Source organism: Ascaphus truei, chromosome 2 (genome assembly GCF_040206685.1).
Source record: "Ascaphus truei isolate aAscTru1 chromosome 2, aAscTru1.hap1, whole genome shotgun sequence".
Classification (NCBI taxonomy): Eukaryota; Metazoa; Chordata; class Amphibia; order Anura; family Ascaphidae; genus Ascaphus; species Ascaphus truei.
Window position 1 is genome coordinate 419487477 of NC_134484.1, and position 16928 is coordinate 419504404.

Genomic DNA, 16928 nt, shown 5'->3' on the forward strand with positions numbered 1-16928 from the left:
GATGCAGCCGTCAATACGTCACGGCAGCGATTCGCTTACTGTTTCACTCACTGGACATGACAATTTCTCTTGGGGCCAAGAAATCAGCACCAAAATTGCACCAATTTCCTGATTGAAGAATGCGTTGGTTTTGCTCCAAACTCCGATTCACACAAATCCCCCAGTAAGGGCAACTTCAGCTTTAAAACGCAGAGAGTGGTCAGTGGTCAGTAGCTAAAAGATAGTGCTTCTTTTGAAAGCTTCCAACAGTTTTACTCCAGGAAGCCCATTATTTTATTGGATGTCCCCAATATCATTATGTACATTTGTCCTCCTTGCTTAAAAATTAGCACGTTTAATGCGTTTTCTTTATTGTAATAGATATTTAGGTCATTTATAGCTCTAGGAGAATATATATATATATATATATATATATATATATATATATATATATATATATATATATATATATATATATATATATATATATATAATAATAAAAAAATAATAAATAGATGATACCGTTCTGTGGCTAACGAAATGCTTTTATTTGTGCGAGCTTTCGAGATACACTGATCTCTTCTTCTGGCGATTGATTTCTTCTTCTGGCGATGTTACAATGAAATATGAAATATGAAATATGATATATATATATATATATATATATATATATAATTTCTCTAGCTAAAGATTTAAAGAGACATGCTGAAATTACTCCCACAGAGCTGGTTTATCTTGTGTTGACTAAAATGAAGAAAACTTTACAAATGTCACTGTACGTGGTAGTTACAATAGATGCCTGTCCAAAAAGTAACATGTGTGCTTCAGCTCACTAGCAGACTGGAAATCCTTATCGGACTTTGTACACCGCACACTGCTGGAATCCTTGGCCCAAAGAGCATACAATCTAATGTCTGGATTGTGAGGCGAAATAACTCATCTAGGGTTACGAGGAGTTGGCCCTGGGATATAAGAAAAAAAGCCAGTGTCATGATTACAACGCACCTACTTTTCCCTTCTAGCAAATCCCTCTTTCCCTTTCCTATGCCGCCATCTATTTTTTAACTTTAACCATTACAGGTTCTTAAATACAGTTAAATAAATGCATCCGACAGGATACATCTACTTTCTCTACATAATTAAAGTAGAACTCGTGCATTTGAAGATCTTCAATTAAGGATGGGCAGGCTTGAAATCCATTGTTTGGCGTTTGTTCGTAAATTAAGAGTCGGACATCATAAGAAACGTTCGAATCAGAGCGCAATTGAAACCAGAACTGGAGAAGGGCTCATCCCCCGATGCACTGGGTGTGGATTCTTTTGGGAAGCTAAGCGAACAAGTCATTTACACACTTATTTCCCCCACTGCTTGTAGTGGCAGCGGGAAGCACATGGGTGTGTGACTAATGACCTTGCATGCATGTCCCCACAACATTATTTGGATCCCATGAGCAGCGGCAGGTAAAAATTGCACGGCTGGCGGCAAAAGGGTCATTCAAAATGTGGAAAGATAATATACAACGTAACAGGAAGGCCTCTTGCACCTCATCCTGGAGTGTCTTTTCAATCATTTCCTACAGAAAAACTATGGAACTGCACCTTTAAATAAAGTAGGTTACATTGCTTTTCTGCCCCCTCTCATGGAGCGGTTTCCTCTGCACGGTTTCCTTACACATCAACTCAAAAGGAAGCAGATGACTGCATTAAAAAAAGGTTTACAATTCAAGGAAACCTGTATTTGGCGAACAAATCATGCCGGGCGCCATAGCCAAAGTGAGGCACAAGTATTAGATAAGGACCCCCAAATGGAAAGTGCCACGTGATTCCATTCCCTGGCACTGCCACAACTGAGGTACAGGACGCACTGTTGGGTAGCGGTGACAGGGGTCCAGTTCTGCAGATTTTAGGGGATTTACCTCCAACACACTAATTGGGAGTTAAAAAGTCTATTCTAGAGCAGGATGGCCAACTTCAGTCCCAAGGGCCACCAACCGGTCAAAGATATCCCTGCTTCAGCTTTGGTGCCTCAGTCGCTGACAGCCATCTGTGCTGGAGCGGAGATACCCTGAAACCTGACATGTTGGTGGACCTTGATAATTGGAGTTGGCTACTCCTGATCTAGATACTCCGTTTTGAATAAAAAAAAAAAAATTTTTAAACAAAAAGGGGGATACATCCTCTCCTAGCAGCATGGTGCACTAAAAGCAGTAACCCCTGCCCCCTCCCCCCCAAAAAAGGAGGGAGCGAGTGAGGGAACCGATTTGTACCTTAAGCTTTTACACTTTCTTTCCCTCAGCCATTATGAGAGAGGATTTAGAATATGATCCTCAACTATCATCCAATCCCCGGCCTGATATCACTGCAATAAATCCAATAAATAAGAACATTGTCATTTTGTCAACGGGGGGAAAATATGCTTTAAAAAAAAAAAAAAAAAAAAAGAAGAAGAAGGAGCAGACCGCACAGACAACAATGTTTTAGATTTTGTTTTAAGATCATGTGAACCAGGGATTCTGCCAGTACTGATCGCTCATTCCCTATCTATAAGCATTTTCGACCAGAGGAAGACATAGAATGGACATATGCTGGCTCCAGCAGCTCACAGAAACCTGCAACATCATGGGGAGATAACCACACGACCAGATTTGCAGGTTTTTGATTTTTTATTAAAACAATCACAAGTAATAAGCTTTAAACACAGACACTGAAGAGGAAGGAACACGACTCCTCCCCTCACATGTGAATCAGTCACTGATCGCGAATGCCACTCTGGTACTCAGAGGGTTACAGGTTACAACCCGTAGCACCAAATATTGGAATTGCCTTGAAAACACACTCCGGCTCTGAAAGACTTAGGCCTGGGACATAGTGCCCAAAACAGTGCGGAGGCGTGCTGAGGCTCAGGGAAAGCGGTGCTTTCCCTGGCCTTACGCAGCGCGCCGTCCGTGGGCGGGCCAGTGACGTCACACGCTTCCGCAAGCGTGCGTGAGCCCCCGCTAAAGCCGCTCTCATTGCGGCTGCAGGGGCTCAGTTTCGAGCAGCAGCAGCACGCCTTAGCACGGGTCAGCGCCTAAGCGCTGACCATGCCCGAGGCCTTAGGCGCTGACCCGTGCGGAGGCGCGCTCTCGCTTACCAGTGAGCCCCTGCAGCCGCAATGAGAGCGGCTTTAGCAGGGGCTCGTGCACGCTTCCGCAAGCGTGCAGAAGCGTAGGTCTTATCCAAAATTAAGATTTCGCGCTAATGGGAGCGCAGGGCCGGTCATGTGAGCGGTTCGCCCAATGAGGGCGAACCAGCTCCGTGACGTCACTGCCCGCCCCCGACGGCGCGCTAACCAAGGCCAGGGAAAGCACCAGCTTTCCCTCAGCGCGCCTCCGCACGGCTGCTGCAACCCTGGACGCAGCCTAACAGAAGAAAGCCCAGCAAGCACACAATACCGGGGCCAATTCAGCAGAGTAAGCAAAAGCTGTTCCAAACATATAAAAAGGATATGAAGGAACGTAAACATTTCTTTTCAGAAAAATCACAATGGCAGTTATTTGCGTACAATATTTTACCATTAATAGTTTTTAAACCAAGAAAAAAAAAATCCTAGATATTCTCAATGAAGAGTGTGATCAGTATACAAAATAGTAGCAGTGGGCAAGACACGGCAGCAGACACGCTGCAACATTCTACGTTCAGCAGCCAATTCTCTTGCAAGGCTTCTATTTGAACATGTATTGCATGAACATTATTTTATTAGGGAAGCCATTACATGTTTATTTCACTTCCTTGATACTCCAATGTACATATATGTCTAAGTGGGATGCCTCTCCATGTTTTCTACATTTATTTGGAGTGGAACATTTTTGGTTTCCAGAATGTCTGGGAGTAACGTAAACAGGCAAAATAAACAGTTACCATAGTTTTCTAAACATTAGCAGCAGGTAGTCTTAAGAACAATGGGGTATGACTGATATGGCCACATACATACATGAGAGGAGGCCCAATATCTCACTACACACACACACAGATCATCGCCAGAGTTTGCTTAGCTACATCAGCTCTTGCTAAGACACAGTAAATGATTGTAGAGTTAGTCACATAGCAACAGATTCCCCTAAAAAGTGAAACCACTAAGGCTGCGAACCCGCTGCGGCCGGCGGGGCGCGCGGCCGCGAACCACCAGACCCTTGCCCGAGTGGTCCCTGCCCCCGCTGCCTCCTTCCGACAGGGCTGACTACGTACTGTGACGCGTCAGCCAGCCAATACTGCAAGAATCTTGTGAATTTCGGCGTTGACGCGTCACGTGGTATGCGAGTCAGCCAATGGGGAGGAGGGGAGGGACGGAGCTAGGTGGGAGGCGCCTTGGGCGGGGAGCAGGGAAGGAGCTGCGTGTTATTAAAGTGTGTGAGTGTGTGTGTGTGTATATGTATGTGTGTGTATATGTATGTGTGTGGGGGGGGTGGACGGCACCACGATCAGAGCCCGCCCCCTCCCTCCCACTCCCCTACTTCCCACTCCCGCCCCCCTCCTTCCCACTCCCGCCCCCCTACAGACCGCATATCGCAGTCTGTGTCTGTCAGCGCCCCGCCTGTCTGCAGTGCGGACACGCTGACTGAGGGAGCGGGGCCTAAGCCATTTAAAGCCTGCTCTATAATTTTAAGTCATTTCATGATTCAATATCTGTGTATTTCAAATGTAGGCCTGAGAACCAAAATAGCACAACTACAAATAACAGAGAACACACAACACTCGCCATTATGGTTTCGAGGTTGCGTAGGTCAGACATAATGGCAGAGAAAAATATGCAGCGATTTCAAAGCTGCGGTGACCAGGGACAGACAATGCAAAGCAATGTAAGCCGCAGCTTTGCAATAACTGCAGTATAGCAGCAGCTCTATTTTGGTATGATCTCTCCACTTGCCATTAATGGAAAGCAGTGAGCCGGCAGATCGGAGGAAAGTCTCTGAATAGTCTTTTTGCGCTGCTTCCGCCGCTCTAGGCTGCAATTTCATGGACAGTGTGTGTGTGTGTGAGAGAGAAAGAGAGAAAGAGAGAGAGAGAAAGAGAGAGAGAGAGAGAGAGAGAGAGAGAGAGAGATGCAAATGTAAATACAACTGTATGCTCATCTGCATGTCTTAGGCAGGTCTGCAACCCCGCCTTTCACCATTATCACCCAGCACTTCCACTGCAGCAAGGGATTCTGGGAAATGACATGCAAATGAGCACACAGTGCCGCTTTTTGCTTCAAAAACCATTTTTAACATGGTTCCCTATAGGCTTAAGCTTGCTGCATGGTCAAAGCTTTGGCACAGCCAAGGTTAAGGTGCATAGCCAGAAAACCCACCCACAGAAAGCTATTTCGACCTTAATGGGTCTCATCAGTGTGGGGTTGATTAACTGGCTATGCAAAGAAGCTAATGGATGGGGGTTACCATACTGAGTTAAGTTATGGTGAGTTAAGTTAAGTATATATATATATATATATATATATATATATATATATATATATATATATATATATATATTACTGAATCTGATCTTTGCATGTGGCACAGTGCAAATCTATTGGCTACACTGTGATATAGGCGTGTTTGCAGCAGGCTGGTTGTGAGACCTGTATATATACACACACACACACACACACACACACAGCGGCAAACACTCCTATATCACAATGTAGCCAATAGATTTGCACTGTGCCACATGCGAAGATCAGATTCAGTAGTATGTCATGGCCACGCCTACCCATGCACATCAGCCACGCCCATCTGTAGCTCAGAGCACTAAAGTCTATACACACAAAAAGTGTGCTTCACATGCACGCGCCAACTATAAAACAAGCCTAACGAGCACGGCCCTAATTTCTTGTTTGTATCTGTTTCTGCTTGTCTGTATTTAGTTGTACGTCATTCTGTTTATGTAACTGATGTCGCTGCGGAATATGCTGGAGCTTTACTAACAAACAATAATAATCCTTTTTTCACCACGACATCCCACCTTCTGCCCTAGAGGCCCCTCCAGCAGTGAACAATGCTGCAACCAAACACAATGTGCAGCTTTCACACTGTCCAAACATTGAGTTCCTTCACATTTGTTATCCTTCTGCCAAACAGGATTATACGAGAAGTGAAGTGTTCACCTCATACAATTCCTGCTAAAAAATGAGGCAAAGGGCACCTTGTGAGAACTGTTAAAATGAAGATGACCTCTGGACTGGGAGGCTCAGTAGGCTAGCAACTAGATACTGTATGTATACACTAAATATGTCTGGTGCGGAAGAGCTGTACAAACCACGAGATAGCTGAAGCCATAATCATGACGACACAATGACAGTACCTACAATTTCCCCATTTATTTTACCACAATGGTAAATGATTAACACCCTTGTCCCGTAAGACAGTGAAGGTATTAAAAGAAACAAATGTCAGTCCCCAAACCGTATTCCACGCACTACCCCTTTTACCTGATGCGGCAGAATATATAGACATCTGGATTAGAACAGAACAAGGATCAAATCCAAGAGTTGCTGAGTACATTAGAACAGGGGTAAACAAACTGGGGTGCGCGAGTCTCTGCAGGGGGCGCAGGGTTTACAGAGGCACCTCGCGCTTCCAAAAGGCACTTAAATTAAATGCCGGGGAAGCGGCGAAGGCCTCTAAACTTCACTTACCTTGGCTAAGACAGCTTCTGGAGACGCGTCGCCTGAGCCAAGGTAAGGAGGGGGGAGACACAGGATTAGGGAACTTAACAGGACAGTTCAGAATGCAGCTGCATTTCATGGTTTCGGTGTAATTTATAAGGAAAAGGATTTATCGTTGGCGCTTTTGCAAATTTCCGTAGAAATAGTATAACTAACATGTAATCATATTTTGCCAGAGGAAATAACATCCATGTTTACAAGTGGTTGAAAGGAGAGAAGAAAAAAAAAGTTAAGTAAAATAATCACAAAGCATAAAAAGACTGCCAAAGAAATCCAAAATAAATGTGGAGTAAAGACCGTACCAGTGCCTCTAAATTGCTAACTGATGTAAGACATTAATTGTAATCTCTCAGGACCACTAAAATCCCTTCTTCAGGATGTGTTTCCTTTAGTACATTAGTGGTCCTGAGAGCTTGCAATTGTTTGGCACATCAGTTGGCCCATTAAAAGAAAATGGCATCTTTACCCTACATCTGTTTTTGAGTCGTTTTTTCAGGAGACTTTATTCTAATGGGTAAACATATTTTCCTTCTCTAGTGCAGGCAGGGTACACCAGGGGTGGCCAACCCCAGTCCTCAAGAGCTACCAACAGGTTAGGTTTTCAGGATATCCCTGCTTCAGCACAGGTGGTTCAAAGACTGAAGCAGGGATAACCTGAAAACCGGACCTGTTGGTAGCTCGAGGACTGGAGTTGGCAGCGCTGTACACAGAATTTTGCCCGTGTTAAAGATCCGACATGAATCAGAGCCAGGTTGACCAAAGTCAAAGCCAGTGACAACACCACGTAGCTCCATACTGCTACAGCCCTGTATAAGGATACATCTGCAAGAATGAAAAGCTTTATAAACAGGGACCTTTGCATCATGTGTCACACAGGAGTTAATAAAATTGCCGTCCCACTTACCCGTTCTTAAAATAATCACCTTTTTCTAAATAGCTTTTACTTCCCTGACCCCATATCTCATCTATGCATTTCTTTTAATTCCGATTGCACACTTCATCATTTCAAAATGTTTAAATATTGAATGCCATGTGCATACCTTACATTCAGAAGTGCTTAAAGATAAAATTACCGGTAGTTATTTTTAGGGGTGAATTGTGGGGAAGCATCGCGTCAAAAACTCGCAGTTTGCCGTGATTAATGTTCAGTTATAAACTTTTGCTCAAGATCTTCAAAAGTGTGTGCGCGGACGATTCAAATGAGAAATGCAAACAAACAAAAAAAAACAACACAGAAATAAAAGTGCATAGAAAACATACACGTATACTTGCATGTTTTATAACCTATTTCCTCGATTCTAAGACGCACCTTTTCCCCCCGATTTTCACATGTCTGAAATAGTGGTGCGTCTTAGAATCGATGTATTTAAAAAAAAAAAAGTGTCCCTCTTTTCACTTATATTTTAGGAGAGGTCCCATGTCAGCGGAGGATGAAGCGGGCGGCAGGAGAGGTCCCACGTCATCAGATGGACAGCGGGCGGGAGTGAATGCGGGAGCAGGACAGGTCCCAAATCTGCAGGTGAATGAAGATAAGACAACGGGCGGGCGTTTGGCGGCAGCAGCAGCAGCAGAGTGGCATAGGGGAACGGCTTGGGAGGTGCACACTGTAACACTGGAAGTTGACCGGTGTCCGGCGTTCGGTTACAGTGTGCACCTCCCAAGCCCTTCCCCTATGCCGCTCTGCTTCTGCACAGCTCTCCTGCTATTTTGATCTCTTGAAGCCACCGCACGGCCACCCGCCGTCTTATCTTCATTCACCTGCAGACTTGGGACCTGTCCTGCCGCCGCTGCACTCCCGTCTGCTGTCCTTCTTCAACCATCTGCAGACGTGGGACCTCTCCTGCCGCCGCCGCCCGCTTCATCCTCCGCTGACATAGGACCTCTCCTGAAACAAGGCAAGTGAAAAAGTAATTTTCCTCGATTGTAAATGCAAAATCGAAGGTGCGTCTTACAAATCGAGGAAATACGGTATATGACACACCGACTAGTTGATTGGTATAGAACTATTGTCCTGCATGGAGACTTCCAACTTTTCCAGAATAGTCGTAATTTACAGTAACTGTTCATCCACAGGGAATTACTACTGAACTATTTCAAGAACATTCATCAAACATCTTAACGAATCCAGATTTGTTTCAATAACCTTAGTCCCTAATAAACCTTCTCCTGACACACACTTCCGCTTATTGTTGTGCTGGGCTTTAGTAATGTCATAGCGACACACACACACACACACACACACACACACACACACACACACACACGAGTACATATGTGCCTCACATCTGCACAATCACACTGCAGAATGGTTCTTCTCAGACACCATCTGTAAATTACGCCACGCTTGCTACTGACCCAGTACACCTTACCAACATGTACTGAACTTGAAAGTGAAAGCGCTCAGGCATGCAACACTTTTGCTACAACTTCATCTAAATAAGATCACCCCCCCATCCCCCTCCCCAAAGAAAAAAAATCTCAATCCATCACATTGCTGTAAACTCCATGCGTTTACTCACACTATAGTTAAAACTATCGTGGTTTATTTGTAAAATCGCCAACATATTCCGGAGCGAGGAAATTAAAGTGAATTACTAATACATTTTACATTTACAATTCTAGTCGGTAACAAAATTCTATTTGTGGGTTAGCACAGCGCCCCGACTTAACTATACGACTGTATAATCCATATATATTCCCCTCGCTAGTGGTTAGCTACAGAACTATACTTTTACATGAGGCAAAAGCATGGCAGCAATTACAGAATATTTGCACTTCAATGTTTACCTGAAACGTGCACAAGGATTTGGCAGAAAATGACAATATCAGGATGGAAAAAAGGGAATGTAAAAGGCAATTTAGGAACGAAAAATATTTTTTATACATATTTGCTAAGATTGGGATTTTAACCCCTCAGTAATGCTTAACAGGCCTTCTGGTAACAACGTTACATGTGGACATATAGTCAAAGGAACAGTGGATACAAAGATCAAGATTTAGAGAGAATATTAGCAAATAAAAATATTACTTGTGAGCACATTCACGTCTCAGCAATGTCTGCAACCCTGCTACTAACCATCATCTCCAAGCACAGGGGTGCACAAACTGGAGCGGGCGCGGTGGTTACAGAGGCCCCGCGCTCTTCCTCAAGGCATTTAAATAAAATGTCGGGGGATCACGTGAGGCCTCTGCAATGTCTCGCCTTGTCGTCGGCGATTGATCACCATGGCAACGCAGCGGCAAATGACCATGCGGCCTCATTTGACGCTGGGACAAGGTAAGGAGGGGGGTGCGAGCGGGGGGGAAGGGGTGCGAGCGGGGGGGGGGGGGGCAGACTGGAAAGTTTGCACACCCCGGTCCTAGCATACAGTGCTCCCACTGCAGCAAGGAATTCTGGGTAATGACATGCCACAAGCATCACCTTCATGTTCATTTTAACATGAACCCCATGAGCATATGCATCCCGCATTGCACAGCCTGGGTTAGAGAAGTGCACAGTCAGTAAAACTTACTCACAGACAGTTCTTTCGACCCATTGGGTCTCAGTGTGAGGCTGGCTAGAATATTAGGAAACAACCAGGACCTATCACATGAAACTGCTGGGTTTCAAGCATTGGTAATATAGAAGTGAAACCCCTCTTGCTGTGTATACATACAGTATTTAACAGAGGGGTGCAGTTGGACCTTTCCGTTTTTCTTAAAACAAGCATTACATAATATTGTATGCGGAAATACTGTAGCAGCCCTCTAAACATTGCTGCAAGTAGAAAACAAGTAAGCATCACTAAATAAAACCTGTGAAAAAGGATAAGATTAAGAACTGCGTAAGTTCTGCCTTTTCAGTGCAATTTTTGCAGAACTGCTGATTTTAGGTCATAGGTGAAATGCAATTTTACTAACCTCCCTATCCCCCCCCCAAAAAAATCATCTTTTTACAAATCACACTCACTTTCCTTTATTCATCCTGAAATTGTATGGGTGTAAAACCATGGCTGTCATTCAGATTTTTTTTCTTAATTTAAACAATTGCTTAATAATTTGCCTTGATCACAGCATCATCAGAACTGCTACAATTGTGCTCTTTGAATAAACATTTACATATTCCATAGTGTGGCTTTTTGAACCTTAGCTGAAAAAACAGCACAAGCCATCGGGTTGCAAGTCACTCTGGGCATTGTACACAGGTTTAAAACAAAAATATATATTACACGGTTGTACTACTAGGATGCTTACTTACATGGCCCCAGAAAAGGCAAACACAAAAATGTTCTTCTCCATAACAAGGTGATTCACGGTTAAACTTTCCATCTAAAGAATAAACTGAATTCAAAGATAGATAATTGGTGCTCCCATCACGACATGGCAATCTTTCCTTTTGAAAGCTGATGGAACTGCTAAAGTGAATCGTGCGCCCCATAGTGGGAAATGCATTCTTAAAAGCAGCATTTACTCCAACATGTGCTTCACATCATGTTAATAATCATTTAAAATAAGTATGTCTTAGATAACAGAACGACCCCCCACCCATTATAGCAGTAAAGCACAAACTAAGCCATATAATGACCATGGAGAGACTCACTAGCCTAATACACGACAGGTACAACAGATTTTTGACAATTTGGGACCCTTGGGAGACATATATGAGGCAAAACCCAGACTGATTGTAAGTTCTACAGGGCAGGGACGCTTTCTGCCGGCAAGACAGGAGCCCTGATTGTCACTCACACGAGCTGAAATAGCGCCAATATCGGTACATGCATGTATATTTGACTGTACGCTCCCTGCGTGGAGACCAATTGGATGTAATTCCCACCCCTCATCCACTTTTTCTGTACACCCACCCTTATGATTTGTAAAACCAATAAAATACAAGTTTAAAAAAGATATATGTCTTAGATTAACCACTTTTCATAACATATCCACTAATCAAAGCATCTCAAACACATGAACTACACTGGCAACAGCAGAAGTTTGAATGAGTTGATCGAAAAAAGAAAAACAAAATATGGCCTTCCCGTGCACCCTCCCACATGCAATGCTTTAGTTTCTGTATCATTGGCCAGGGAAACCAATACTTCCCAAAAAGCTTTCAGGTTTCCCCAGATTGCAAATTCCTTTTCCATTTTAAAATGCCTGCCCACAATTTGTTTGCCAGTTTTCTTTTCCATTCCGTTTTTACTTAACACGAAGACCTATTGTGTGTTAATTAAATAAACACACACACAAAAAAGTCATAAAAAACAGTAACCTAGCAACAAGAACCTATGAGCACCATCTAAAAACATCCTCCTGTTGAGCATGTTGCAGCTCTGTTTCCACCAGAGAATTAGGACACAGCCAGAGAAAAACATCAAGTTACAAGTAGACATGTCACATAATACTACAACAATATTTTTCTTACAGTGCACATAGGATGTTGCAAGCACAACGAGTCCCTGCCCTGTAAAAAATAATAATAATTTAAGTGTCTGAGGCACAGGGACATAAAAGGACTTCTCCACGGTCACAAGGAGTCGGCACTGGGACTTGATAGAGGTTCCCTTGCTTCAGTTGCTGGTGTCATTTTCAGTCTGTGCGTTTACTAACTGTGGCTTCAGTCCATGCAACTGGTCACTTGAAAAACATAACAGTCAGGCAAACTTTACCACAAGATAAAGGGAGACGTGGGATAACATCTGAGGCTGCGCTTATAGTGCCCGCCACGGCGCTCCAAAACAAAACAATGGATTCCATCGCGAGCGCTTATAGTAAGTGTGACGGGGCGACCAAAAATGTGGAAGCCGGGGAAATTTAATTTTTCAGAGACTGTCGCCACATGTGACTGTCTCTGAACCAATCAATGACCCCGTCGCTAGCAACGTCGCCGATAGTTAAAGTATAACTTTCGCGGGTGGCGACGGCATCTGTCGCCAGCACTATAAGCACGGCCTAAGGTGACCAAAAAAAAAAAGGGAGCTTTCATTTAGCATTAAACAAGTTGTATTTAATGGAGAAGGCAGCTTAGTGGAAATGTCACTGCCTAAGAAAATAGTGAACCAGTTTGAATACCACTCTCACCTTACCCCAGGGGTGGCTGTCAATGACTGAAGCAGGGATATCCTGAAAACCTGGCATGTAGGGCAGCTCTTCGTGAGATTGTTACCCTGCCTTAAGCAAATCACTCTCTAGGCAGCCCAATTAGATTGTAAGTTCTACAGGGCAGGGACACTTTCTGCCAGCAAGACAAAACGTGCAAAACGTGAGCTGTGCACATCATCATAGTTGTACAAGAAAAATATGATATTAAGATCCTTTCAAATACATCTTTAGTACATCTGACAGGGCTGTAATGCAGGAGTCTCCTTGATGCATGTTTTTGCTTGAATGCATAAATATGACGCACCCATGTTGGCGTACAAAGTAAGAAGAAGAAAAAAAGCACTGGCTGTATTCAACAGGACATGTTTGCATACTTCCCAGCCAAACATGCAGGAAGGAAAACAGTGAGGTTATCCACACGCTGGTGCTCATGAAAGGAAGATTATTCTATTATGAGAGACCTTCTTTTCTCACAGCAAAGTTCAGACTGCAGGGAAGTGAAGGGAGTTCACCGCAAAAAAATATCAAGACAGATTGTCAAACTAGAGTAATTTAACCTGCCTCAAATCCGAGTTTAACACTTTGTGCCAGAAGGACTTATCCCCATTACATAAAAGGTGGCAAACAACAGGTCTATGATAAGGCTAGTGACTGCTGGTTACCAAGCGCCTATACATTTATCATTAATATGATCACAAACCCTGTGCAATGTGAAACAGGAATAGGACTATGAAAAGAAAAAAACACTATCGGGGGGAGGAGGGAAAGAGAATGCACAGAGCTCACAAGGGATATCGGAGACCCATCTGGGTTCATTGTTATTCAAGTAAACGATAGGCTCCAGCACAGATACCACTTACCCAGGGGTGGACAACTCCAGTCCTCAAGGGCCACTAACAGGTTAGGTTAAGGATATCTCTGCTTCAGCACGGGTGGCTCAATCAGAATGACTTAGCCACCTGTGCTAAAGAAGAGATATCCTGAAAATCTGACCTGTTGGTGGTCCTTGAGCCGTGGAGTTGCCCACCCCTGCTATTATGGGAGCTTTGGCAATGCCGACGTAGGTACTTATTCCTCGCCTGGAATTGCTCAGCAGACCCCTCGGGCTCTGGTACTGTCTGATCTTCAGAAAGCAGAAAACTGGGAGGTGCGTGAATGCACAGGACTTTCCAAATAGATTACATGCCTGCACAAATCCAGGATGCCTTTAGCAGCCTTGAACGTACAATTACGTGGAAACAACGCATACAATTCACAGCAGAAAAATGCAAACCACTTACAGAGCATTTGCCAAATTACTCTTAAATTAACCTAGTTTGACAGCTTTCCCCTGTCTTTTGACATTTGCACCACAGGCTTTTGGTTACCATCAATATATCTGTCTACAACTACAAAGGGGGGATGCTTACTGCACCCCACAACTCTTAGTACAATATGCACAGTAAAACCTCAAGTCACTGGTGGGGGGGGAGAACCCTACACAGATTGTAATCCACAGACCGTGCAAATCAGGGAGAGTCTCCAGAGTGATGGGCCTATTATATAGACTCAATAATGTACCCAACACTTTACAAGCGGTCAGCATCAAAGCACTGTTTGGCAGCAAGAGCGTTAATTCCATGTTATAAACCCCTGGAAAGAGTGACCTATGACAGCAGCAACCAACAAACGAGCTGGCCACAATCCCAAATACACCCAGGGTTAAAGTAACCACACTGGGGAACGGGAACCTGCCACCCTAATAACCTGTTGAATGGAGCAGCCCAAGCTCATTATCTCACCAAGCTGACTCCCTTCCTCCTCATGTTTACTTTGTATAGCCCGGCGCCCATATCCCTGTATTGCATCAGGATCACACCCTCACTGCCCAAGAATAAAATGCAGAATTGCGAGGAGGGAAGGAGGAGGAGTCCCAGCTGCAACTTTCCAGGGCGGACAATGGGGGGTTTATCAAAGTGACATGGTAGACGCGGTTGAGGGGGAGGGAGAGACATATGTCCATCGAATTCAACCCGTGTCAAATTTAGAGAACAGATACTTAAAATTTACAGTATTTGGACCCAGAGGAAGGCAAACAACAGCCTCAATTATCAAATGAGGTCTCATAAAAAGGGAAGAATCAACTCCTGCCTCACTCCGGGTGGGGAAGAGACTCAGGGAAAACTCAACACGTGGGGCCGGGAATACAATCTCATGTATAAATGCACATTGCACTGCGCGTGGTGCTGCTGCCCGTGGGGAGGCTGCCCCGTCCCCCTCTCCACCAGTGTGGCTGTAACCGGCCCCCCCTGCGGCCTCTGCGTACGTGGGGGAGCCCCGTGTGAGGTGTCTGTGTCCAGCTGAACTCCCCCGCTCCCATTAAACCCTCTCCCCGCTCCCATTAGCCCCCATCCCCGGGTCCTCCTACCTCGCTGCCTGGGCTGAGGGCCGCCGGCTGCTGCTGCTGCTGCGGCGGCGGCTCCGTCTCGCCGCCCCCTGCGGGTGGAGCTGCCCGGCGGGTCGCCATGATCCCTTCGGCGGGTTATTACAAGGGAGGAGCGGAGCCTCGGGAGCCCACATGGAGGAGAGAGTGGGACGGGGGAGCCGGGCGGCGGCGGGGAGGCAGCATGGGGAGGTCTCCGGAGTCAGTGGGTAAGGAGATGAGGGGGGTGGGGGGAGGTTGGTGAGGGAGTCGGTGTGGATCCGGCCGCCCCTCAGCTCGCACTGGGACACAGGGAAGCCGTTGTTGGAAGCGCGGAGAGGCGAGATGTCACTCACTCCCTGCGCTCTGCGAGGGGGGCCGCGCCACGGCCAATCAGGCCACGAGAACGGCATGCCTAGCCCCGCCCATTCTGTTAACTACTCCGCTGCCGGGGGGGAAGCGTAGAGCAACAGATGAGCAGTTCTTCTGTGACGTGGGTGGCCACGCCCATGTGTATAATAAAAGCACTGGGAGGAGGAGGACGTTGTGCAGGGAATCCCAGGCTGCTCAATCCTGTGGCACAGGCCACATAGCAAACGCATTGTTTATCTAGTCCAACTATTTACTGCCAGAGGGGGCTGGGATACTTGAAGCTGAGGTGGTAGCCTCAGAAAAAAGTTATTTTGTATAAATGATCTTTACTTGCCACGGTTTCCCTTCTAGTCACACTCTGTAGCGTGAAATCCTCCGCTCCCATTGTTAATGGTGGTTTTCTGGGGCCTCGTTCCCTAATGGAATCGCCTAAAAAATATGACAATTAAAGAAGATAATTGTTGTATACTAAATGTTGAAGAATTAAAATCCATAGAGGGGCCTAAGCAGTCCTTTGTACACCCATTAAAAGTCACCCTTTCCCCAAAAACCCAAATCTGACGTGCCGCCACAAAGGGGTTTATTTATTTGTAAAATGTTTTACCAGGAAGTAATACACGGAGAGTTACCTCTCGTTTTCCAGTATGTTGTGAGCGCTGTAACATTAGATTGTAGTGTATTGAAATGTATTTTTAGAGTGCAGTCATTTTTCTAAAACTAAAAAGAAACACAATAAATTTCAAACATCAATTCTTAGACAGGGAGAGTTTGCCAGTATGATAAAATGCAATAGCTATTAGTGATCATTAATAACTGTTAATAGCTATATCAGTGGAGCTGTGGTCACTGTATCAAAACAATGCAAATTTCGCTTTGACTCTGCCTTATTTACTGCTTCAAAGGTAACTTTTAACTTTTTTTTTTTAATCAGCACAAATATCTCATGCTGGGCATCATTGAACTTTCCCTTATATGTGACATTGACCAAAACACAAGATGATATATACATTACATGGGTAAAAGTACACACTGATGTATGTATGTATATATCTTTATTTATATAGCACTATCCATGTACATAGCGCTTCACAGCAGTAATACACCTGACATAATTATATAACATATAATGGGAATAAGTATTTCAGACATAAAAGTAACAATAGGAAAGTGAGTCCCTGTCCGAAAAGCTTACAACATAAGTATTACTATTGTGATGTACAAGGTGAAATGGCCTCTATACGCATCAATTTATATTAAAAAATTGTCTTAATACATAGAAACCAGAGGTTCTAACTTCTCACTGCTTGTATAAAAGAAAAACATTGCACATGAAACATCCCTTCCCTCCTCCTCAGGGAGATTTGGCTGATACAGGTGTTATGAGGCCTCCACCGTGAGGATCCCAGCATGGGCG

At 44.5% G+C, this 16928-nt stretch overlaps 1 protein-coding gene across 7 annotated transcripts in view; it reads right to left on the minus strand.

Annotated features, from left to right (window-relative positions):
- The window catches only part of ARHGAP21 (Rho GTPase activating protein 21), a 138240-nt gene extending 122724 nt beyond the window's left edge, over window positions 1-15516 (minus strand). For 6 of the 7 annotated variants that reach the window (XM_075587598.1, XM_075587602.1, XM_075587597.1 and 3 more), the window contains exon 1: window positions 15149-15515. In XM_075587598.1, coding sequence (XP_075443713.1) covers window positions 15149-15247 — 99 coding nt within the window. In that variant the 5' untranslated portion in view covers window positions 15248-15515. Of the gene's footprint in view, window positions 1-15148 lie in introns of all 7 variants that reach the window. The other variant, XM_075587599.1, reaches the window with a different exon arrangement.
- Between the last annotated feature and the right edge of the window lie 1412 nt (window positions 15517-16928).